Source organism: Trichechus manatus, unplaced genomic scaffold (genome assembly GCF_000243295.1).
Source record: "Trichechus manatus latirostris isolate Lorelei unplaced genomic scaffold, TriManLat1.0 scaffold00043, whole genome shotgun sequence".
Lineage (NCBI taxonomy): Eukaryota > Metazoa > Chordata > Mammalia > Sirenia > Trichechidae > Trichechus > Trichechus manatus.
In genome coordinates, this window is record NW_004443979.1 from 10,538,170 (window position 1) to 10,565,482 (window position 27,313).

General features: G+C 36.4%; 1 protein-coding gene across 4 annotated transcripts in view; it reads right to left on the reverse strand.

Moving 5' to 3' along the window:
- The window catches only part of SCFD1 (sec1 family domain containing 1), a 114,771-nt gene that overhangs the window by 38,623 nt on the left and 48,835 nt on the right, over positions 1 to 27,313 (reverse strand). For all 4 annotated transcript variants that reach the window (XR_002824121.1, XR_002824120.1, XM_004376537.3 and 1 more), the window contains exons 12-15: positions 24,739 to 24,829; positions 23,927 to 24,000; positions 23,154 to 23,235; positions 11,411 to 11,507 (exon numbers count right to left, since the gene is read on the reverse strand). Coding sequence is in view for 2 of the 4 variants with exons in the window: in XM_004376537.3 (XP_004376594.1) it covers positions 11,411 to 11,507; positions 23,154 to 23,235; positions 23,927 to 24,000; positions 24,739 to 24,829 (344 nt within the window). In the remaining 2 variants the exon portion in view is untranslated. The remainder of the gene's footprint in view (positions 1 to 11,410; positions 11,508 to 23,153; positions 23,236 to 23,926; positions 24,001 to 24,738; positions 24,830 to 27,313) is intronic.

The following is a 27,313-nucleotide window of genomic DNA, read 5'->3' on the forward strand; positions in this document are numbered from 1 at the left end:
AGAGTAGGACTGCCCCTTAAGGTTTCCAAGGTTGTAATCTTTATGTAAGCAGACTGCCACATCTTTCTCCCACAGAGCCGCTGGTGGGTTTGAACCACGGATCTTTCAGTTAGCAGCTGAGCACTTAGCCACTGTGCCACCAGTGCTCTTTATAACCCAGTTGCCGTCGATTCTGACTCATAGCAACCCTATAGAACAGAGTAGAACTGTCTCAGACAGTTCCAAGGAGCGGCTGGTAGACTCGAACTGCCAACCTTTTGGTTAGCAGCTGTAGCTCTAAACCACTGTGCCACTAGGACTCCGGGGCTCCTTATAGTCCTGTGCAATTTTATCACACATATAGATAAAACTGTGGTGGTAACCACTACGACAATCAAAATATAGAACTGTCTCATTATCACAAAGACCCCTCGCTACCTACAGTCACATCTACTTCCCACCCTCATTCCTAACATCTGACAACCATTAATCTGTTCTCCATTTCTATGATTTTGTCATTTTGAGGATGTTATATATATAGAATCATATAATACGTAACATTTTGAAGTTGACTCTTTTCATTCAGCATAATTCCCTTGAGATTCATCTAAGTTGTTGCTTGTTCATTCCTTTTTACTGCTGAGTAGTACTACTGGTATGGATGTACCACAGTTTAACTATTCACCTACTGAAGGACATCTGTTTCCAACTTTTGGCTGTTACAAATAAAGCTGCTGGGAACATTTGTGTATACATTTTTTACATACATATATTTCCATTTCTCTAGGATAAATGCCCAGGAGTGCAAATTCCGGGTCATATAGTAAGTGTATGTTTGGTTTCATAAGAAACTCTATACTATTTGTCAGAATGACTGTACCACATTCCCATTGGTTATCTTTGAGATCCAGTTTCTCTGCATTCTTGTCAGTATTTCGTATTATATTTTTAGTTTTAGCTGCTGTAACAGGTGTAGTAGTATCTCACCGTGGTTTTAGTCTGCATTTCTCTAAGGGCTAACGATGTTGAAAATATTTTCATGTTGCTTACTTGCCATCTGTATATCCTCTTTGGTGAAATGTCTCTTCATGTCTTTTGCTCATTTTCTAATTTGATTTTTTTTACTGTTATGCTTTGAGAGGCCTTTCTATGTTCTGGGAGCCCTGGTGGTGCAGTGGTTAAGAGCTCAGGCTGCTAACCAAAAGGTTAGCAGTTTGAATCCGCCAGCCTCTCCTTGGAAACTCTATGGGGCAGTTCTACTCTGTCCTACAGGGTCGCTATGAGTTGGAATCAACTCAACGACAGCGAGTGTGGGTTTGGGTGATATGTTCTAAGTATGAGTCCTTTGTCAGATAAGGGGTTTACCAATATTTTCTCCCAATCTGTAGCTTGTCTTTTCATTCTCTTAACTGGGTCTTTTGCTGAGCTAAAGTTTAAAATCTTGTTGAAGTCCAGTTTACTGATTTTTTCTTTTAAATATCATGCTTTTGGTGTCGTATCTAGGAATTCTTCACCTAGCCCTAGGTCCGAAAATGTTCTCCAATATTTTCTTCTAAAAGTTTTATAGTTTTCGGTTTTACATTTCAGTCTGTGATTCATTTCAAATTGATCTTTGTATAAGGTGTGAGGTTGTTTTTTGGCCTATGGATGTTCCACTGCTCCAGCACCATTTGCTGAAAAGATTATCCTTTCTCCTTTGTCAAAAATCAGCTGGGAAAAAAAAAATCACTTGGTCATAGTTATGTGGGTCTCCTTCTGGGTTCTCTATTCTGTTCCACTGATTTATGTGTCTACTCTTCTGCCAATACCACACCGACAGGACTACTGTCCTTCAATGGTGATTACAGGTTTTTCTGTGAACATACAGGTTTCATTATGGTAAAAACCTAGGAGTGAGATTGCTGGGTCATATGATAAGTGTATGTTTAACTTTAAAGAAACTGCCAAACTGTATTCCAAAGTGGATGTATAACTGTGTATCCCTACTGATAATGGGAGCCCTGGCAAAGTGGTTAAGAGCTTGGCTGCTAACCAAAGATCAGCAGTTCAAATACACCAGCTGCTCCTTGGAAACCCTATGGGGCAGTTCTACTCTGTTCTATAGGGTCGCTGTGAGTCGGAATCGACTGGACAGCAATGGGTTTGGTTTTGTTTTTTTACCAACAATGTATGAGAGTTCTGCATCTTAGCTGGCACTTGGTATGTTCAGTATTTTTTATTTTAGCCATTCTAATAGATTGGAGTCCCTGTACGGTGCATATAGTTAACATGCTTGGCTGCTAACCAAAAGGTTTAAGGTTCAACCCACCTAGAGGTGCTTCAGAAGAAAGGCATGGCAATCTACTTCCAAAAAATCAGCCACTGAAAACACTAAGGAAAGTTCTACTCTTACACACATGGGTTGCCATGAATTGGAATTAACTTGATGGCAAATGGTTTTTGAATAGTAGTAGCTCATTATGGTTTTAATTGGCATTTCCCTAATCATTACAGATATAGAACAAGGGTTAGTAAACTACTGCCCACTGTATGTTTTTGTATCATCCACAAGCCAAGAATGGTTCTTACATTTTAAAAGAGTTATAAAAAATAAATAAATAAAAGGGCAACTGAGTCCCATATAGAACATCTTTCCACAAGCTTATATACCACACATATATTTTCTTTGGTGAAAGTGTATGTTCAAGTCTTGGACCCATTTTTTAATTGGGTTCTTTGTTATTTTTACTGTGTATTTTGCTATATAACATCTCTCTTTTTAAAAATTTTATTGTGCTTTAAGTGAAAGTTCATAGCTCTAGTTTCTCATTCAAAAATTCATACACATATTGTTTTGTGACATTGGTTACAATCCCACAATGTGATAGCACTCTCCCTCTTCCCATCCTGGGTTCCCTGTGTCCATTCGTCCAGTTCCTGTCCCTTCCTGCCTTCTCATCTTGCTCTTGGGCAAGTGTTGCCCATTTGGTCTCCTATATTTGACTGAACTAATAAGCATGTTCCTCATGTGGGTTATTGTTTGTTTTACAGGTCTGTCTAATCTTTGTCTGAAAGTGGTCTTCGGGAATGGTTTCAGTTCTGAGTTAGCGGAGTGTCTGAGGGCAATAGCCTTGGGGGTTCCTCTAATCTCTGTCAGACCAAGTATACTGTTAAATTTTGAAAGTGCATTCTATATTCTGGATACAAGATCTTCAGCAGAATTGTAATTTGCAAATATCTTCCCCCACTCTGTCTTACCATTTTCTTAAAAGTGTCTTTTCATAGAGCAACATTTTTAAATTTTGATGAAGTCCAATTTATCAATTTTTCCTTTCATAGATACTGCTTTTGGTGTCATGTCTAAGAACTCTGCCTAATATCAGTTCATAAAGATTTTTTCTTAAGTTTTCTTCTAAAAGTTTTTTAATTTTATGTTTTACATTAAGATCTGTGATAGATCTTGTGTTTATCTCTGTATAAGGTGTGAGGTTTAGATCAAGGTTTGCTTTCTTTGCATATCAATGTCCAATTGTTCCAACATCATTTTTTCAATGAACTGCTTTTGCACATTTGTCAAAAATCAATTCACTATGTTTGTGTGGGTGTATTTCTGGACACTATTCTTTTCCACTGATACCTTACAAATACCACAATGTCTTGATTACTACAGCTTTATAGTAAGTCTTAAAATCACAAGGTGTGATAATCTAACTTTCTTCTTCATTTTTTAAATTGTTTTAGCTATTCTACTTCCTTTGCTTTTTCATATAAATTATAAAATGTGCTTGCCTGTCTTTCCAAAAATTATACTAGGATTTAAAAACAAAATTTTTTATTGTGCTTTAGGTGAAAGTTTACAGTGCAAGTTAGTTTCTTATTCAAAAATTTAAACACAAATTTTTCTGTGACACTGGTTGCAATCCTCACATTGTGTCAGCACTCTCTCCTTTTCTGTTTCTACCCTGAGTTACCCTGTCCAGTTTTCCTGTCCCTTTCTGCCTTCTTCTCTTTGCTTTTGGGCAAGTGTTGCCCATTTGGTCTCATATACTTGTGCTTCTATTGAACTAAGAAGCTAGTTCCTCACGTGTGTTGTTGCTTGTTTTATAGGCCTGTCTAATCTTTGGCTGAAAGTTACACTTCGTGAGTGGCTTCAGTTTTAAGTTAGTAGGGTGTCTGGGGGCCATAGTCTTGCGGGGGTGGGCGGGGGGGTCCTCCGGTTTCTGTCAGACCTGTAAGCCTCGTCATTTTTGTGTGAATTTTAATTTTGTTTTATATTTTTCTCCTGCCCTGTCTAGGACCCTCTATTGTGATCCCTGTCAGGGTGGTCAGTAGTGGTAGCCGGGCACCATCTAGTGCTTCTGGGCTCAGGCTGGTGGAGGCTATGATTCATGTGGTCCGTTAGTTCTCTGCGCTAATATTTTCCTTGTGTCTTTGGTTTTCTTCATTCTCCTCTGCTCCAGATGGGATGGGACTCATAGATGTATCTTAGATGGCTGCTCGTAAGCTTTTAAGACTCCAGACGCTACTCATCAAAGTAGGATATAGAACATTTTCTTTATGAACCATGTTATGCCAGTTGACCTAGATGTTCCAAGAGACCATGGTCCCCAACCCTGAGCCCAAGTAACTCAGTCCCTCAAGGTATCTGGATGTGTCTAGGAAGTTTCTATGACTTTGCCTTGCTGAATTCCCATATATTGTGTGTTGTCTTTCCCCTCACCAAAGTTCCCACTTGTTTACTATCTAGTTAGTGATTTCTCCTTCTCCTCCCTCCCCTCCCACAAAATCATCAAAGATTGTTTTTTTCTGTGTAAACCTTTTTTTTGGTTTTATAATAGTGGTCTCACACAGTATTTGTCCTTTTGTGACTGACTTCATTTCACTCAGCATAATGCCCTCCAGATTCATCCATGTTGTGAGATGTTTCGTGACTTCATCATTGTTCTTTATTGTTGTGTAGTTTTCCATTATGTGTATGTACCATAGTTTGTTTATCCACTCATCTGTTGATGGGCACTTAGGTTGTTTCTGCCTTTTTGTTATTGTGAATAATGCTGCAGTGAACATGGGTGTGCGTATGTCTATTCGTGTGATGGCTCTTATTTCTCTAGGATATAGTCCTAGGAGTGGGATTGCTGGATAGCATGGTATTTCTATTTCTAGCTTTTTAAGGAGGCACCATATTGTTTTCCATAGTGGTTGTACCATTTTACATTCCCACTGGCAATGCATAAGAGTTCCAATTTTCCTGCAACCTCTGCATTGTTATCTTCTGTTTATTTGATTAGTGCCAGCAATGTAAGGATGAGATGGTATCTCACTGTAGTTTTGATCTGAATTTCTCTAATGGCTAATGATCTTGAACACTTCCTCATGTGTCTATTAGCCACCTGAATGTCTTCTTTGGTGAAGTGTGTGTTCATATTCTTTGCTCACTTTTTAACTGGATGATTATTCTTTTTGTCGATGAGGTGTTGAAGTATTCTGTAGATTTTAGAGATCAGAACTTCGTCGGATATGTCATAGCCTATTTTTTTTCCCAGTCTGTAGGTTTTCTTTTTACTCTTTTGGTGCAGTCTTTTGATGAGCGTAAGTGTTTAATTTTTAGGAGTTCCCAGTTATCTAGTTTATCTTCTGGAGTTTGTGTTGTTAGTTATGGTTTATATTGTATTTATGCCATGTATTAGGGGCCTGAGCATTGTCCCTATTTTTTCTTCCAAGATCTTTATCATTTCAGGTTTTATATTTATCTAGGTCTTTGGTCCATTTTGAGTTAGTTTTCGTGTATGGTATGAGGTTATCGGTCCTGTTTCTTTCTTTTCTTTTTTTTTAATAACAGATGGGCACCCAGTTTTGCCAGCACCATTTGTTAAAAAGACTGTCTTTTCCCCATTTAATAGACTTTGGTCCTTTGTTAAAGATCAGCTGACCACAGGTGGATAGATTTACATCTGGGTTCTCGATTCTGTTCCATTGGTCTGTATGTCTGTTGTTGTACCAATACCAGGCTGTTCTGACTACCATGGCTGTATAGTAGGGTCCAGAGGTCAGGCAGTGTGAGGCCTCCTACTTTGTTCTTTTCCTTCAATACCAGTTTGCTTATCTGGGGCCTCTTTCCTTTCCATATAAAGTTTGTGAATAGTTTTCCATCTCATTAAAGAATGCTGTTGGTATTTGGATCGGGATTGTACTATATTTATAGATTGCTTTTGGTAGAATTGACACTTTCACAATGTTTAGTGTTCTTATCTGTGAGCATGGTACGTTTTTCGATTCTGTAGGACTCTTTTGGTTTCTTGCAATAGTGTTTTGTAGTTTTCTTTGTATAGGTCTCTTACATGCCTGGTTGGTTAGATTTACTTCTAAGTATTTTATTTTTTTATTGCTATTATAAATGATATTGTTTTTCTGATTTCCTTTTCAAAGTTCCCCTTGCTGGTATATAGGAATCCAACTGATTTTTGTATGTTGATCTTGTATCCTGCTATTCTGCTGAATCTATTAGTTCTAGTAGTTTTCTTGTGGAATCTTTGTGGTTCTCTATGTATAGTATCACATAATCTGTGAAGACGGATAGTTTTACTTCTTCTTTTCCAATTTGGATGCCCTTTATTTCTTTTTCTTGCCTTACTGCTCTAGCTAGGACTTCTAGCACAATGTTAAATAGGAATGGTGATAAAGGGCATCCTTGTCTTGTTTCTACTCTTGTGGGAATGCTTTCAGCCTCTCTCCGTTGAGAATGATGTTGGCTGTTCTGCTAGGATTTTGGTTGGAATTACATTAAACTTGTAAATCATTTTGGAGGAGAACTGACAACCTTACTATATTGACTTTCCAATCCATGGACACAGATTTCTTTCATCAACTTTCTGAAGGTGCAACATACAGCTTGTGTACATGTTTTATTAGATTTATTCCTATAATTATTTTACTTTTGGGGGAAGCTACTTTAAATGGTATATATTTTTTAATTTTAGTTTTCAATTGTTCACTGTTAGAAAGCAGGAATTTGATTGATTTTTATGTGTTGACATGGTATCTTGTAGACTTGCTAAATTCACTAAAAGTTCTAAGAGTTTTTTTTGTAGATCCCTTGGGATCTTCTACCTAGCTACTTTAAAGTTTTTGTCAGATAATTCCATTTGTGACATCTCAGCTTTGGCATCTGTTTACTGTCCTTTTTCATGTGGGTTGAGTTTCCTGGTTCTTAGAATGCTGAGGAATTTTGGATTGTATCCTAGACATTTTAAATACTAAATTACAGGACTCTGGGTCTTGTTTAAGTTCCGGGAGAATGCTGATATTTTTATTTTAGCAGGTAATCATTCTGATTGGGTTGAGGCTGCAAGTTCTGACCAGCTGTCTGTGGGTTCTGATTCCATCACCAGTTCTGTTTTCAAAGTCTTTTGCAGTGCTATGGGACCTGTCCCACCATCCACTAACCAGTCTTGGAACTGGGAGGTAGTCTAGCTCTTAGTTTACTCATCAATGTTTGGAATACTGTTTAGGATTAGATCCACACAAGCGCATTTCAGGGGTGAGCCCAGGAATTCACAACTTTATGGGGTTGTTTTCCTGAGCTCCTTCCTCTCTGCAACCCCCTTGGTACTTTCCAATTCCCTTGGCCTTCCCTTTTTTGTGCTCCAGCTAGAAAGCTTTGGTTTCAGTTAATCTGTTCCACTGAACATTTCCTGCAACTATGAATGCACCTGTGACCAAGCACCTAGAGGACAAAAAAGAAAAAAAAGCCAATGGGGCTTGCCCCACCCTCTGAGAACCATAGCTCCTAAGACAGAAGAGGAACGTTCCCTTCCTCTGTTTAGGGGTCTCTGGGGCCTTGCTGTTGCTTTCAATATCCTTATCCTCTAGTACAGCCTTTTCTAACAGTAGGCACTTATTTTGCTTAAAGAAGGAACAGTTCCCACTGTTCTTCAAGGAGAAACATATTTACTTTTTTACTTATTTCTAGTATTAATAAAGGCCCCAACTCAGCTGAGATTTTAAGAGTCATATGATGGTAAGGGCTGGAATGCATCCTGATGTGTATAATGACAGTAATCACTGGAGAGCCAAATAGAAATTATACACATGTATGCTACAGCCTGTAGCCACAGTCTAGAACCTCTTGTCACATTTAAGGCTATCCTGTGACTGCTCTCCATTTTAACGTCAGAGTTCCCGCACTGAGCAAGCAATCTGATGTATCTTAGAGAGAAGTTTTAAGTATATTTCAGAGAACTTTTTCTCTCTCTAAATAATCTAGAATAATTTGAGAATGTCAAAGGCATTTTCCAGTATAACCTCAAAATAACAACTGTCAAAATAAGAAAATTAACATTAATACATTACTACCATCTAATCTTTAGTCCCCATTCAAGTTTTGCCACTATCTCTCTAATACCCTTTATTGCAAAAGGACCAATTTCAGAATCATGTGTTGCATACAGTTGTCATGCCTCTTTAGTCTTCTTCTGTATGAAGCAGTTCCTCAGTGTCTCCTTGACTTCCACAGCCTTGACATTTTGGAAGATCACAGGCAATTTTTGTAGAATATCCCACAATTAAGATGTCTGATTAAGGATTCTTCATGACTATATTCAAGTTATGCATCTTCTGGCAGGAATATGACAAAAGTGATGCTGTGTTCTTCACATTGCATCCTATTGGGTGGTACTCTATTTTGTTATGTCTCATTACTGATGATGTTCACTATGATTACCTGCTAAGGTGTCTTAACAGAAATACCACAAGTGGATGGCTTTAACAAAAGAGGAATTTATTCTTTCATAGTCTAGTAGGCTACAAGTCCAAATTCAGGGTGTCAGCTCTAGGGGAAGCCTTTTTCTCTCAGTCAGCTCTGGAGGAAGGTCCTTGTCATCAATCTTCCCTGGTTGAGAAGCTTCTCAGCGCAGGGACCCTGGGTCCAACGGATGCACTATTATCCTGGCTCTTGTTTCTTGGTGGTATGAAGTCCCAACTCTTTGCTTGCTTCTCTCTCTTTTTATCTCTTGTAAGATAAAAGGTGATGCAGGCCACACCCCAGGGAAACTCCCTTTACATTGGATCAGGGATGTGACTTGAGCAAGGGTGTTGCATCCCATGCTAATCCTCTTCAGCATAACCCAATCCTGCTTCATTAACCATATGCAGAGATTAGGATTTACAACACATAGGAAAATTTCATCAATCACAAAATGGAGGACGACCACACAATACTGGGATCATGGCCTAGCCAAACTGATACACATATTTTTGGGGGACACAATTCAATCCACGACATACGGTATCTATCAGTATTCTCCACAAATAAATTTCTTTATTTGTAATTAGTATTTTTTGTAGAGAGGTACTTTGAAATATTCTGTAGATATTCAATTTATTCATTTGTATCTGTATGGACTCATAGCTTCCTGTTTCATTCAGTGGGCTATAATCCAGTAGTATTATTATTTACGTTGATGCTCAAATTGTCATGATGTGGCCACTGGGAGTTCTTCCAAGCAGACTTTTGGGTACTTTTGATTGTCTTGTCATTTTTTGAGTACTTCCCTTGCTTTTGGCACAACAAAATTTGAGGTTTATTTTGTACTTTCCCTCCCTACCTCAGTCCTGGAATCAGCCACTTCTCCAATGAGTCCTAGTGGAATATCTATCAGTAAAAGCCAAAATCTTTATTACTGACATATTGCTGCTCCCAAGTCCTCTCAGTTGACACAGCTAGGGAATACATATATGCATGTGCATGCATGCACACACGGACATACACCCCTGTATTTATTTCTATATCTCTCAAATCTGTCAAATACATAGTCAAACAACTAACTTCACACCTCCAATTCCACACTTCCAAATCCAATCTAGCACTACAGGGTTCATTCTAGTTTTCTCCCTTTCCATATTTATAACTCCCTTCTCTGACAATGGGAAACCTGGCTCCCTTTATATTACCCTATATATTTACTTATTTAATCAGTCCCCTGTATGTATCAAATCTCCTTTCTCTGCTGCCATCCCCTCACCTGCATGTATGCCTTTCTCACTGCACTTGGGTTCAGATTCTCTACAATGGACCTACCCACATGCTTCTCACCCGACCTGGGCCCACAGTGGGTTGCCGCTCTGTAGAGTTACCCTTTTCAATCTGTTTGGGCTCTTACACCCCTGGTTGGACTGCCCCTAACGTGGACACCCTGCACACCTTTCTTAGACTTTGACACTTCATACCAGATTACTCATCTGCCTTCCCTCCCATATAAATGCCCTCCTAATCCTGTTCAGGTTCCAACATCCTGTTCTAGGCCAAAGGGGCACCAGACTGCCATTTTGCATGAATGGTATTCTGGTGCCACTTGCTCCGCCTCACCTAATGTCTTTAGGAATAACACTATGAGAAAGGAAGAGGAAATGGAAAACAAGGGTTCTGGTTTTTTTATTAATACACTTATTTGTTTTAACTTTACTCAAAATGTATTGTAAATAACAAAGAATAGTTCTGAAGTGATAGACTTATATATAACCCTTTCCACTGTAAAGTGTATATACTTTCAAAATGGTAGGTTCTCATCACAAATCTAGCTTTTTAAAAGGGTAAGCAGTACTTAAGAGTTCTCAGAGGTTTTTATGAATGAAACCTTTAATTACAATACAATCTGGACTTTTTTTTTTTATTACTTTCCAATTGGGAATAAAATCTAAAACTCATATCAAAACTATAACTCAAAAACCATCATAATTCAGTCAAACAGCTTATATGCAAAATGGGTCTTAGGCTGTTCATCCATTTTGGAAAACAACTGAGATCTGAATTGAAAACTATTCTGAACTGATCAACCAGTCTCTAAAGTTCAGAGAATTTTAGAGACTAAAACACTCTATAGATTCCGTGATTATTATAACTGAAAGGAATAGTTAGATTACTTTTTCTAAGTACAAATAGTTACATCTTGTTTTAAGAAAATCGAACATACAAGTATTTAGATAAATATACACATAAAAGGATTGACCACTGAGTTCCTTCAAAAAGTGAATTCCCTAAACATTTACAATAGAATCCACATTAGATACATTTCCTTAGAAAACTTTTTAAGGGTAAACCAAAGTATACCTGTAATCAAAATATATCTCTTACAGATACTCATTTTGAATCTAAACGTTATACCTTCTTCCGGGATCCAGCAGAAATTGAGCTTTGGATATATGACTTTAAACAAACAAATAAAAAGAGCACTTAAATACTATCAAGGAAAAGTTTGATAAAATAAAATGAAAATCATTTTTCCACTGTAAGAGCTGCTGTGCTGCAAACTTTTTAACAGTGAATACTTCGTTTAATTACCTCACCATTAGCACCAATTGCTGGAAAAACAATAATCTATTCAGATTTTACTCAAATTGAAAATGCTGGATGCATCAGATGTGAAACTTCCACTAACCTCAAATTTATGGTACATACCATCAGGGTCTGATATTATATCCAGAAGAGATTTATCCAGAGTAGTTTTGCTCATTATTTTTTCTTCATATTCAAAATATACATCCAGTTTTCTTGCCTGTTCCAAAATAAATACTTGATTAGACTACATTAAGTAATGAAAATATACTAAGAGTCTTTAGCTTACAAGTTTCTATAGTCTATGATCAATTTTAAAAGCAAATGGTCATTTCCTAATAGAACTTATTTTAAAGTTTCTTACTCTTTTTACTCATGTAGAAAAAAACAGATTGTTTATTTTGTTTACCATATTTTACTTACAAATTAAGAATTAGCTCTTCATGTCACACATATATTAGCAAAGATAAAAATCACACAAATCTCCATTATTGTATTCATTAGTAACTAGCATACAAATCCTATTATATTCCACGTAAATTAATGTCAGGTGGTCAAGTTATGTTTACTTTTTTAGTGTACAAATCCACATATTTCCACCCTAACTGGACAGAAAGCTACATTAGTTGAATTAAATCCCATGATTATTTTTTATAAAACTGTTTTTCCTTATTAATTTTTCTACTTAATACTCTGTAGATAATGGAAAGGCAGTCAAATCTATCTTTTCTGTATAATACCTTTAAAATTCTGTTGATTAAAATTATCCAAACAAAATTAACAAATTAGGATCCTCCAAAGAAAATTAAAATGATCATTATCAAGCAACTATTATACTTCAGAGAATACAAAAGAGAGAAATGAACATGTTTTCTATTTGAAGGCATTTACAATCTAAGTGGGAGTAGAAATCATTCATGAAATAAGTTAGAATACTTAGAAATACCATCAAAGAACAAACATATATAGAACATAAACATATTATGCTAAGACAACAGAATGAAATAATTAGCCACTTGTGGAGGAAGTGATGAATTTTTAGTTGAGTTTTTAAAGTGATTTGGAGACATGGGTAGGTAGTGAGTTCATTTCAGTTAAAGGGATCATACCAGTGCATAGTCAGAGTGGAGAAATCTGAATGGTAGACTAAGGAGTGGATTTCATATATGGAACAGGATGAACAACATAAAAAGGTATACACTGGGAAGTCTCATTTCTCACCCCGTCCTCTTCCGCCCCATTTCTTCTTGTTCCTACAGGTATTTACTCAATTATTTCTTCTATATTTTTTCAGAGTTTCTTTATGCAAATGTAAACAAATACAGTCTATATTCTAATATCTTTCCCCTTTCTAACACAAAAGGTAATGTACTATATATACTCTTATTACCTTTGTTTTCATTCAACAATATATTCTGGAGACTTTTCTACATCAGTGTACAGAAAACTTCCTAATCAGTGAGCTCTTGGTAAGAATATAATAAGGAAACTCGTAGTATAGTTTTCCTTATAAAATCTCTGGCCTTTCATATTCTTCACTCCCTGATAGAGGAACTATTTTAGCTACTCTATAAAGCTACTTTAAATAGTAAAATAGATCAGAGGTGAAGTCTTAGGAACAAAAAAGTATAAAACTAAAAATAGACAAAAGAAATATAAAGGTGATCCTAGGAAGGAGACCATGGTAATGGAGGGAATGGAAAGGAAGAGACAAATATTTAATAATCAACCTTAGATTAGATACAGAAAGCAACATAGTCAAGGAAGTCAAAGACAACTCCTAGAGAACTAGGATGACGGTAGCAGGAATTATGTTAACAAGAACATTAGATTGGGAAAGGCTAATTATCTGTAGAGTGAAACCAGGGGAAAGGAAGAGGGAATCTGATCCAGGCAACCTTTCTATCTTGCCACTATTCATTAGGTTTGGTTCCCTCTAGTCACATCAAATAATTCACCGTCTGTTCATTAAACACTGTGTGTGCTTTTAATCTTCTAGGCTTAGGCTCACGTTATTGTCTAAGCACTTCTAAGAATATATTCTTCCATACTTTAAGAATATATTCTTCCTCCAACATCTATTCAGCAAATTCTACTCATTCTTCAACGTCCAGCTGAAATCTCTTCTTTGTAGCTTCCCTGCCACTCCTTCTTCAATCTGCTCTCTCTACTTCCCGCACCTCCCCCAATCTCCTCCTTGGCTGGAAGAATTTATTACTTCTTTGTCTGTGTACCAACAGTACTTTACATACTTGTCTATAAAAACACTGATCACACTGTATTACTGTTCTTTGTTTATATGTCATCCTTCTAAAACTGTAAACTCCCTGGAGTGTGTATAATTAATCATTTAACCCTAGGGACTCTAACACAGCATCTGGTACATAACAAGTACTTGATAAAGTGGTTGCTGGATTTCTAAGCTAAGAGCTGGATAGATACAGACCCAGCAGTCATCTTTAAAGTCATGGAATTAGATGAATGAACTTCTAGAAGTTAAAAAAAAAAAAATGAAGAATCAAGTCTTTGGTGATTTAATATATAAAATTAAGTATGCTAAATGCCATAATGGAAAGGGAAGAGCTACTTTATCTTATAGAAAAAACTGAAATAGCAAAGATGAATGTACAACTGAACTATGTTTCTTAACTGATTTACGTAGATAGAGACATTAGATTCATTTTGTCCTTCTTGATGTATTAATTTACTCACACTTCAACATCTGATGAGCACAGCAAATGGAGTCTAAAAGTAGCTTGGTCTGACTGCTAACGAGTAGGGGATTTCTTTTTGAGGTGAAGAAATGTTCTCAAATTGGACTGTGGTAATGGCTGTGTAACAGTGAATATACTAACAACCAATGAATTAGTGGGTAAATTGTATGGTATGTAAATTATATCACAATAAAGCTATTAAGAAAAAAGAAACTTAGTCAGAATTTTAATATATGGACTATGATGGAGCACCATCTAAGAATAACAGGGGTGAAGTACAGATTTTCTAACCTGCATAGGAGAACCAGTATTTGTTCAGCACCTATTATATGCTAGGCACTTTACATACAGGTATGGCTTTCAAATATTTTTAAATGGTAAACCTCAGGACCCTCTTTCTCAAACCAAATCTGCAGAAACTTAAACATAATAGATACAAGTGACCCCATTAAATGTCTCCATAGAGCTCTAGGGTTACAGAGAACCAGTGTTAATGTTTAAAAACTAACTTAGATTATCTCATTTAATTCTCCAAATAGCAACACGAACTAGAAATTATTAGTCCCATTTAAAAGAGTAGAAACTGACACACAGAAGCATAAATTTGTTCAAGGTTACCAGAGTAGCAGTAGTAGAGAGTTGAGATTCAAATCCAGGTCAGACTCCAATGTACACCACAGATAAAGAGTAGGGAAAATTATATTTTCCTCAAGAACAATTTTATTGCTTCCTTTGTATATGCTTTATGAAAGAAAGTATATTTGTTAATTAGTATATATTTGTTTTCTTTGTAATACACATAGTTTATTTATATGTGGTAAAGAGTCATTTTGACCAGAGATTTAATATCTATAGATACTGTTTCTCAATTTCTTGAAATAAGGGAAAATACTAAGAGAAGCAACCTTTATAATTCCAAAGATTGATTATTATTATACAACATGGGTTCAAAGGAGAATACAGTTTGGATGACAAGAGTGACATGGATAATAGACAAATTAATCAAATAAAACAAAAAGGTTAAGAGAATAGACAAATTGAGATTGTTGGCAGCGTTAATAAAAATCAAGAATAAATGAGTAAAAAAGGGAATATTATAAAAAGCCAAAAGCACTATGCATGGAGTACAAAATATAATTTCTGAGACCCATGAATTTCTCAAAAATCTCTTTAGGAAGGATTTCCAGGGAGGTATGTCATAAAAAAATATTCTAGTGTTTTTCTCCAAATTTTAGGGCTGTTATCAATAAGCAATTGGGCTGACGTTTCTTTCACTTTTCAGTACACGACCTTAATATTTATAACAAATTACACATTGTACTGGACATTTGACTGGTTATACCATACTGGATTTGAAAAGGACGATGTAAAGAAACTCTTCCTAAAACTAGCTTTTCCCTTCCCTCACCCTAATGCATAATTCTTAAGTCATCTGGGATGTACAGGTAGCATACATCTCTTGCCTTCTGAAAATCCATTACCTGGGAATATTTGCCAGATGACCCACACAGGACACAAAAGGACTTCCTGTTTCCTTCTGATAACTGCTGGGGATTTTTCCTTCTCTTTACCATTCCTCTTTCCATCTGTTGTGGATTGAATTTTGTCCCCCAAAAATGTGTGCCCACTTGGCTAGGCCGTGATTCCCATTATTGTGTGACTGGCAACAATTTTGTCATCTGATGTGATCTTCCTATGTGTTGCAAATCCTACCTCTATGATGTTAAAGAGGCAGGATCAGAGGCAGTTATGTTAATGAGGCAGGATTCAATCTACAAGATTAGGTTGTGTCTTGAGTCAATCTCTTTTGAGATATAAAACAGCACAGAGGCAGGGGGACCTCCTACCACCAAGAAAGCAGAGCTGGGAGCAGAGTGCATCGTTTGGACCTGGGGTCCCTGCACTGAGAAGCTCCTAAATCCGGGGAAGACTGATGACAAGGACCTTCCTCCAAAACTGCCAGACAGAGAAAGCATTACCTGGGAGCTGGTGCCCTGAATTTTGGATTTCAAATCCTGAATTCTTCCTTCTCTTTGTCAAAGCCATCCACTTGTGGTATTTCTGTCATAGCAGCACTAGTTAACTAACATGCCATCCTAGCTACAGACACTACCATCCTGGACTCCCTGTTCACTGCTAGCTACAATTCTGATTTCTTACCTCAGCGTGTGACTGGTTGACAGCAAAGTCTAGAGTCATATTTCTTGTCCTTACTCTTCTCCAACCCCCCACATCTATACCCTAGCACCAGTCTGCAGTGAGAGGAAAAGTAAGAAGGGATTAGAAAGAGTTACACCTCCTTTCTACCACTAAGACTGCCAACATTCCCCTCCCCCTACTTCTCAGAAAGGAGAGGGAATGATGAACCCTTCTTTGTTGCTATACAATATTTAATACATCTTACGGATTAAATAGGGCTGTGGGACAGGGACCTATTTACCACATAATATCTTAGGACAGTATATCCTAAGCTGTAATGAACTTAGAAACAGACTTTTAGAATATAACCTATATTTAAATTGAAAACTTTATACCCTAGCCTTTTTGTTCTTCCTTTCTTCTTCACATGTTTAATTCCTACCACCTTCCAGGGTTATATTTGGATATCCCTTCCTCCAGATGTGACCTGGTAAATACTTAGGAGTGAAGCGGCTGGCTCATACAGTATATACGTGTTTAACGTTTTAAGAAACTGCCAAATTGTTTTTCCAAAGTAGATGTACCATCTTACATTTCTACCAGCAGTGTATGACAATTCTAGTTCCTCCACATACCTGACAACACTTGGTATGGTCAGTCTTTTTAATTTTAGGCATTTTAAGAGATGTATAACAGTATCTCATTGTGGTTTTAATTTGCATTTCCCTAGTGACTAATGATGTTAAGCTTTTTTATTATCGTGTATCTTCCTTAGTGAAGTACCTGTTCAAATCTTTTGTCCATTTTTAAGTTGGGTTCTTTTCTTATTTTTGAATTTAGAGAGCTCTTTATTCCTCTAAATTTTAACCTTTATGAATCTATTAAACTGGGTCTTGCTAAATGACAATGCTTCAACTTCACAAAAGCAGAGAAGTGAGAGAAAAGAGCTAGAGAAAGTTAATTTCACACTTTTTTTTTTTTTTTTTTTTAATGTAGAAGCAATCTCCAGAAATACATAGTGAATAAGGAATTGAAGGACACTCCACTCAAGAGCTATCTTTGGTCAGACTTGAAGACAAAAAAAACTTTAGGTTCTGATAGTGACTAATCTTATTTGGGATGAGAAGGGGTAAAAGAGGGTGTTACTTTTCCACTGGGAATTTTCTGCTACAAAATATGTTTTCCTCTTACCCTGAAGAACAGACACCAAGCTCATATGAACATTCACTTGGTATGTATACTGACAAGAGATCATTTTAAACAGGTCAGCACAAAATCCAGCCAGAGAAATGTTCTGATTTCTAGTATAGTAAATGAAACAGAGCCAAAAATCCTATAGACATTTGCAAAGCAATTTGAGTATAATATTTTTTGAGAATTTCCAAAGTTTTATATTTTTTTAACCTATAATTAAAACCATTTTAAAGTCATCCATTTTCGTCAAGTCTTTCCAAGATATGCAACTTAGTTTTTTTTTTTTTTTTAAAAAAAACCAACAACTTTCTTTTCATACTCATATAATTGACATAAATAGATTGGAAATAAATACAACTGACTCCTTGGTAAACAAAACAATCAACCTGTGAGAGCAGAGAGTAGAAAAGGGCACAGACATAACAAGTACACTAGCTGCCAGCTGCGAGCAAGTCAATAATGCGGCCATTAGCCACTATGTTTTATAGAGGAAATGGAGCCCATCTGTTAATTTGGTGTGTTGGTGAAGTGGAGACAAGAGGGAGCTTCTACTTTATTCTGAAAGCTTTTCTTACCCAAAGAAAGATAAAGAAGTTGAGCCAAAGAAAAATAAGGCCCCTGGAGGAGGAGCTAGTGAGGGCGAAGCCTCATTCAGACTGTAGACCTAAGGCGGTACATGTTTGCTTGATCAGATGATGCCTTCAGATATAATTCAGCCCTCTCAATTTTCTCCACAAGAAGGAGCAAAACAAAAACGGAGGTCTAGCAACAATCAAACTTTGATCTACAGCAGCTTATTAGCAGCTAGTCTTTGGTCAACCACATCCAGATGATCATTCAGACGTTAGAGCTCTTCCTTTTAGGTAAGAGCATTAGAGGAAAGAGTACCTGATGCCATTTCTCTCTCTCATTTACTATGCGTTACAAGTAGGTTTCTTCCCTTTTCATAGATATCTGGTGCTAAAGAGTACTTAATTCAGTTTGCCTATGCAAGTGTGCTAAGAATAATTCAAACAGGTTGTCTACAAATTATTTAAGCAATCCCAGAAGCCATTCCTCAATACCAACAAGTGAGGAAAGTCATATTTGTATTAGAAATCAAAGAGCTGCTAAAGAAGAGGCTAAAAAAAAAAAAAAAGACTATTCAAGACAGATAAGGATTCTACAGTTTACTCTTTAATCTATTAGACCATGGTGAATTACTCAAGCCACACAAATCCTCAGAATAGCAACAAACTGAAGTGACAATATTTCCCAAAGTTGTGGTGAACTGATGGGCTCTTTCTAACTTTCAACTAAAACACTGATTGCCAGATAACTGCCAATACTTCTAAAGAGATTATCCTGCTTCAGAAAATGATCTAAGGAAATGTAAGAAACAGCGATAATCAAACATCTCAAAATGAAAAATATGTAAAAATGCAATAAAGACAAAAACCAAGAGAAGTGCTTTGAGATCTCTGTATAAGCAGTCTTCATATTCTTGGTAATACAGTGAAACCTGTGAGAGCTGGAACTCAACAGGACTGCCTTGTTTTTCTAGGTCTTGCAAGTTTTCTGCCTTTGACAGGGTGCAGTCTTACCACTTTTCTATCGCTCTCTATTAGTGGAAAATATTTGTTTTCCTTCTCTGACAGGTTTCTGCCTTACACAGGTTCCAGCTTTTGCAGGTTTTACTGAAATAATAAAAAAATATTTACTGTTTAGGTGAATAAATGTTTACAATGAAGTAAAGCTCAGATGGTCAAGAAATTCTGGTGAAGAGAAAAAAAGATCATGAGAAAAAATCCTTCTCTAATTAATATTAACATTATAGCCAGAAGGTAGAAAGTGTAAATATACAAATAAACATGCTACTTAAAAATATTATAAAGTTGGAAATTTAATAGTTGCAGAAAACTGTAAGAAGAAATTTTGTAAGTAGACCTAATGTGAAGTAATGGAAACAACAGTGTTTATGTGCTAGTTTTGACAAGGGAGAAGAGGAACTTGAACAAAAAAAAGAGATGGTCAACATTAAGAGAGGACTCCAATTTTTCTACACTAATAGAATTTCTTATATTAGGATAACAGAGTATGTGACTTAATAAATACATCCATAATTTATATGTAAACATTTAAAATAAACACTCTTCCTTATCTAAGATAAAAAAATACCTGATATTAATTGGGTTTCCTAGAATGATCCAACTAGGAATAGTGTGTTCTATACAAGCCACTATTTCCCCTCAGCAAAGTGAATGTCCTTTGTACAACAGTTTCTTTAAATCAGATTCTGTTAGGAAAACGCTGTCTTCCTTGAGTTATAGCAAAACAATTATTCCAAAATGTGTAGCTTAACATAAACTCACTCAACATCTTGAATGACAAATCAGTTTGTTAGCATAAGATGCTCTGCCAGAGAAGTAGCAGGCCTGAAAGAAACAACTTCTTTCGTAAAAAGAGCCAAGTGACCAAGTATTAAAGCAGAATTGTTTAGGTCAGGCATGGTGTCATATTAAATCATCTCAGATATATGGCTTCTATTAGCACAAAATGATTCTGAAAAATTCACATAACTCCATTAGTGTTAAATCACAAATAAACATCATAAAGAATTTCATAAATAAATTTCCCTTACAAACCACCATCTCTCACCTAGATAGCTATAATAGCTATCTTCCAGTTTCATATTTGTTCCCATAACCCACTCATCCCTCACCCTCCTCAGTCCATTCTGTTTAAAACACAGATCATTTCATTACCCTCCAATGACTTCTCATCACAGTTAAATTCTTGCTTGTCTTGATTCCCTGTTCTATCATTCTTTCCCTCCTCACTATAAGTGTACCAGCCTTCTTCTAGGTCCTTGAATACACCAGATTTGTTCCTGTCTTGAGGCTTTCGCACTAATTATTCCCTCTGCCTAGAATGCTTGGCCCTGAGATCATCACTAACTGGTTCCTACTTGTGATTCAGGTCTCAACTCAAACATCATCTTATTAAAAATGATTTTCCTAACTATTTACTCTAGAGTAGCCTTTTCAGCCATTCTCTATGACCTCACATCACCTTGTTTTCACATTAAAATGGCTGAAGTTATCTTGTTTTCTAATGTGTCTCTCATCCCTGTCACAATTTTGTCTCTCATCCCTGTCACAATATAAGCCCCAAGAGAACAGAGTACCTGTCTGTCTGGTTTAGCTCAGTATTTCCAAGGCCTACACCAATACACCTCGAGACACTAAATAAATAGGAATGAATAAGTAAATTACTTGGACCAAAATTTTCTCAAACTATAAGCTGTAATCTCTGACCTGTTACTGAAGAGTATATTTGTGTAAATTAGTGGCAGGATAGTGTTTGTAAAGTTTTATGGATAAGATAAAACTATGCACTTCCCTAAGTATGTAAGAATTAGCTACCTTGGGTCCAACAACTCAGTTGAAAGCATGAACTGAGATTGGCATTTTCCTGGTTCTACAGTTGTGAAAACTGAGGTCAGAAAGAAAATGTAAGAATTAATAAACTTTTATTAATGGGCAAAATAAACAAAAAAACTGTTAAGTCAACGGGAATCCACAAAACAGCTCAAATCTCAAAGCACCCACAGGATTACTAACAACTACAACTTCTCAGATTTGTTTTTAATTTTCTATTTACATGCATGCAGTACCTAGCACACTGCCTGGCATGTAGCCATGTACTCAAAAAATGCTGAATGAATTACAAGAACTTAATTACATAAATATAGTTCAATACATGTAAGCTAGAACCTGTATTTTACTTGTTTTAGAGTAATATATTTTTGTTTTAACTTTTTATATTAGGTTAAGTCTTCATATTTAGTCCTGTAAGCAAAGCTTTTCCCTCCTACTGAAGGAAATTCTCAATATAGCTCTCTGTTGCATTTCACCTGGTTTTACATATATATAGTCTAAAACTGTTTAAATATATATATCTATACAGTCTAGAACTATATATATAGTTTTAAAATATATATAAAATATTATATAAAATCTCCACAGGAGACAATTACTTCAGCTAAAAAGATCTATCTAAACAGCCTTTTTCCATTTTACAGAGATGCTACATATGGAAGGAAAAATATCGTGAGTAGAATCACCTATAAGACTATGTATTATGTTTCTAGTCTCTACCAACTATTAATTATCAAGATGTGGAGAAAATGATAGCAGCAAGAATGAAATTAATAATAACTTGTCTTCGTTTATAACCAATACTATCTTCCTGGTAAAATATCTCCCACTACACATTTCTAACTAGTGAAAGAAGCAAATGATCGAAAAAAATTAGATTATCAACTCAATAGAAATTACGCAGATTTAAATTCTATGCTGTATAATGCCCATCACCTATCTACATTAGCTCCTCTCTAATGCTCTATGACTTTTTAAATCATTAAAAAAGAAAAAGGTTTAAGTCCCTTCTCCATAGATCTGAGGAGTTATCACCATCTTTGACAGGCAGCAAACATATTCAGCTTTTTAAACAGTTTCAAATGCATCGTATCAAATAGAAAGTATGGGTCAGTAACAACCAAGTCCTAGAGCATGGTAAATTTGCCACTAGAATTCAACTCCATGTCCAGAGAATAAGTGGCAGTAGAATACTGAAGAAGTGATCAAGTCAAGCTGATACGGGGTACTTATGAATAACATAATGAGAAAAAGAACTGTGATACCAGCATAAAGACATCCCAACATATTTGTTTCAAATATACTCAAATATTTTAATGCTAACCAACCGCCCCCCTGCCCCCGCAAAAAACCTACTGCCATCGATTCAATTCCGACTCATAGCGACACTACAGAACAGAGTAGAATTGCCCCCTAGGGTTTCCAAGGCTATAAATCTTTATGGGAACAGCCTGCCACATCTTTCTCCCACAGTGTGGCTGGTGTGTTCGAACCACAGACTTTTCAGTTAGCAGCTGAGCGCTTAACCACTGCACCACCAAGGCTCCTTAACAGATTTGTCTAAAATTAAAGAAGTTCAGAACCAATTTATATAATGAAGTGATATCATTAATGGATGTTTCAGACGGCACTATATAAAAGGGATGCCTAACTCCATATTGGAGTCCCTAGGTGGTACAAATGGTTAACTCAGCTATTAACAGAAAGGTTGGAAGTTTGAGTCCACAAAGAGGTGCCGAAGAAGAAAGTCCTGGTGATCCACTTCCAAAAAATCAGTCAGTGAAAACCCTATGGCATACAGTTCTATACATGAGGTCGCCATGAGTCGGAACTGACTCAATGGCAAGTCTTTTTTTCTAACTCTGTATTTCTGATGGTACATACAGGTCTAGTGTTTAAAAACCCACTGCCATCGAGTCGATTCCAACTCACAGTTACCCTAAGGGACAGAGGGGAACTGCCCCATAAGGTACCCAAAGCTGTAATCTTCACAGAAGCAGACTGCCACATCTTTCTTCCATAGAGCAGCTGGCGGGTTCAAACCACTGACCTTTTGGTCAGGAGCTGAGCACTTAACCACTGTGCCACCAGGGCTCCTTGGTCTACTGTTAGCAGAATAATATGTCTAAGATAGTACTGAGGCAGTGCAATAGAACAGAAATCCCACAGATTCTGACACTTATTTACTAAATGTGTAACCTTGAGAAAATTGCTATTTTTTTTCTGGATTCTTAAGTGTCCTCACTTGCAAAAAGTGAAGGTGATACTGCTGCCTTCTGCCATTACACCTCACAAAGTTAGAGTGAGGGCTGAATGAGATAATGAATATGAAAACATACTGCAAAGTACAAAACCCTATACAAATACAAGTTCGTATTGTGGAGAAAAAGTTAAATTTACCTTTATATGTTCTAAAACAGCAGTAGCAACATTTGTATGTAGATCAATAAGTCTTTTTTTTTCAAGGAGTTCTGGCAAAGAACTACAAGTATCAAAAAATTGAAAATTAACCATTAAATTTTCTAAGAAAGTGACATAAACTTTAATAAACTCCACCATGAGTGTTTCCTCTGAGAAAACTCAGAACAGTGAAAACAGTGACAAAACGACAAGCTAAACTTTCTATCAACAGCATTTAACCTCTAGGCTTGAAAACACACAGCATTTATCACTTTAACACAGGTGAAATGCTTCTTAGTTTAAAATATTCCAGATATCATCATTTCCACCATTTCATGTTCTGATTCCAAAGTTCGGAGATATCAAACGAAATCAGATTAATGAAATTTGCTTTTACCTATATTTCTCATTCTCTCCTCTCTCTCTTTCTAGACGGCATTCAAAGTATCCAAAAACTGCTCAACCTTCAGTTAAGAAAGTAATAGCAGCAATGATAAAATTAATAATAACTTGCTTTACTTTATAACCAATACTATCTTCTTGGTAAAATTTCTCCCATTATACATTTCTAACTAGTGAAAGAAGCAAATAATTTGCTACATCTTAAGTGGGAAATAGTATCAGCCTGAACATGTTAAAAACAGTTTAGCGCTTTAAAATCAAAGATATATTTGCTATTACCTAATGTTTCCCATTATTAAAAATATTAACCTTTTTTACTTCAAAATCAATCTTAACAGAAAGACTTCAAAGAGGATACACTGCTTACTTACCTAACAGCTGAGGTTAGCTTAGCAGTATTGTCAGAAAGCATACTTATAGCTCCTTCATCTTCCCCTTCTAGTCCCTTGAAAGGAAAAAAAGGTCCTAGTAACTTTTCAAAAATCCCAGGCCCATGCATAAAAATCAATACATTTCTAAAATTGCTAATAAACAATAAGATTTAGGTCACTCAGAATAACAATACTTTTCCTGCAAGGAGCAAGTATATGCACTTTTAACAGTTAAAGAAAACTTCTAGTTACCACCAGTCTAAGTGGTAGGATGACCTAATAAAGGATCAGCTGATATATTCAGATAAGAAAACAGGCCTAGAGACTTGCCACAGGTCACATGGTTAAAAAGTAGAGCTGAAATCTGACGTTAGATTAAAGTATAGTAGGATAAGCACTGTTGGAACATCTATTTCTAAAATTAGGTCACACTATATACTATACATTTTTAAATCATAAATTCATATTATTATTTTATAAACCTCTGCTCTTCTCCACAGTATTTAGATTTTTTAAAAAAATAAACTGATGTTTACTTTCTATCAACCTCATTTCTGTCTTCTGTCTAAGATACTGTGGAAGACGAGCTTAAGACCACTCAGTGGTTGTTCCTATCCCCTCAGTGGCCTGACCAGTGGGATCTGCTTCTATTTAAAAAAAAAAGGTTTTTTATATAAGAATAGTTTTGTTGTTACTAAAGCAATAAATGGCCTTGAACTGTTAGGTGTGGAAAAAAAAAACAAAAATCCTCTTTCTCCCTGTAGATGTACTTCTACTTCCCTATAACTCTTAGAAAGCAAACAGAATCTTACCATAATGCTTTTAAGTCGTTTGACTTCATCTTCTTGTGCTCTATAAGATTCTAGTTCTTGCTGAACTGATTCTGCAACTTCTGGAAATGGACTAAAACAATGTTGCATAAGAGAAACTATGAGTATGACATTAAAAGACTGATTTTGAGAGAAATCTGACATATATATAAAATGACGATTTATTATTATTTTAAATGCACTTACTTGGATTTGAATATATTTTATATATAAAAGAGAGAAAACATTTAGTATAATACAACTATGTGTCTTTCTAATATCTATATTATAAATACTATTTCTTTAAAATGCAAATCATGATCTGATTAAATTTTATTTCTATTCCTTCTCATTAAACATATTACATTTTCTTTTCACCTGTATGTTGTTAAAAGAAAAAAATATTTAAGTAACTGAAAAATGGGAAGAGAACTCATAAGTATAATAAACATCAATTAAATATTGCCACCAAAATTAACAATATAGTCTACGAAAAGGGTCCATGAAACTACAAAGATGACACTTTAAAAATATGTTTGCAACTAATTGTGAAAAAAAAAAAAAAAATCCTGTCAACTCTGTATCCTTAATATTCCAGAATACTACTGGGAAAAATAGAACTTGAGCCACAGTTTTGGAGGGTCTAATATCTGTTAACTTCTAGATGAGTGTTGTTTTGCAGTAATTTACATAGACTTCAGACACAACTGACCTGCAATCATTGAGCAGCTAAGGTAAGAAAAGTGTCACATAGTACTAATCTTGAATAATTCTAGATGACTGTATGTTGGCTCTGTCACCCTGCTCTCTGCAGGGCTGTGGCTCCCCATTTGCACATGAGGACATCTTGTGTTCTGTTTTCCACATGTTGTACATTTATTATCTGCAGACCCGGGCTTTAGACGACCTAGGGTGCATAAGGAGCCCTGGTGGCATGGTAGTTAAGCACTCAGCTACTAACCAAAAGGTCAGCGGTTTGAAGCCACCAGCAGCTCCGTGGGAGAAAGATGTGGCAGTCTGCTTCCATAAAGATTTATAGCCTTAGAAACCCTATGGGGCAGTTGTACTCTGTCCTACAGGGTCACTATGAGTCGGAATCACCTCGATGGCAGTGGGTTTGGTTTTGGATATGTTAACCATGAAATGGTTTATAACAAGTATATTTCATCTACAGCCTTATGGGAGGCCAGAAGCTTTTTCTCCTTTAAAAAAGAGAAGGTCTTGTCATCAGCAGGGAAATAAAAACCCCTCTCCTTCCTCTAGCCCTGACACTTGAAAACACTTCACTAAGGATCGCACATGTCAACCAATGGAGTCTGGCAGAAATGACAAGAGTTGCTGCTGATGGATTCTGAGGAACACAGTCTAGTTTTACATAAACACCCCAGGCACTTATCTCCTGCTCCAGCACAGTCTATGCTGGCAAAAAATAGCACTAAGGCTTCAGCACTGCGCTGGGGAGTCAAAGCCCTTGCTCCATCTAATCACAATGGAAACTACCTGTACAGGCAAACTCTTACCCTCTCAGGGCCCTAGCTTCATCTGCGAAGGATACTTACTGGTCGTACTAGATGATCCTTAAAATCTCCAATATCTTCAGGTCTCAGAATTAACAATGAATAACTGCTTACATTTACTGTGTGCTTACTGTATGCCAAACACTATGTTAAGGATTTATCTTTACTATCTAATATAATCCTTACCACAGTCCTGCTGAGGTAAGTACTATTAATAGTTAAGACTAGGGGATTTGGGATCTGCTAGAAATAGGTTCCATTTCTGGCTTTGCCAATGAAAGCTGGGTGACCTTGGCGAAGTTACTTTGTTCTATTCACTATCTCATTTAACCTTTCTAACAACGTTCTGAAATAGGGCAATAGTTAAAATTATTATCCTCACATTTTATTGATGAGGAAACTGAAGCTCAGAAAGGTTTAAGTTGCTTGTTTAACTCTACACTATCTTTGTGTCTTTGTGCCCACATGGCTATTGGTGGGACAAAGAACTAGATTTGGCTTTTTATACATCTGGTTTCTGAAAATTGCCTGAGCAATTAAGGTGCTCTTTGTCTTTCTAAAATAGCCAGGCAAGTAGGAGCTACACAAGCCCCACACCTGGAAAACTAATTTCAAGCAGGGAGGGGGGCATGATACAGCATGCAAATTCACTGACTGGATCGATCATAATTATGCATTAAGGCACCAGTCATGGATATTCATTAAGACCCCAATGATTAAGGGACTCTGGACCTTGGAGGTTCCTTTCTGGGTCTCTAGGAGTGGTGAGAACATCCATACACGGGACAGCAAGGCAAATCCCTTGGGACAATGCAAGTCTCATGCCAAAACCACTCCCAGATCTTGTCTGATATGTCTTTTTGCTTGTGTCCTTTCTGGTTATAATAAATGTGTAACTGTAAGTATAGATAGTTTCCATGAGTTTTGTGAGTCATTCTAGCGAATTATCCAGCCCAGCGGGGCTAAAAAAAAAGCCAGCAGGACCTGGTGGCTGCCTATTTGGCAGTTGATTAGAAGGACAGAGTCATAACTTGTGAGGAACCAGCCTCGGGTGGCTGGTG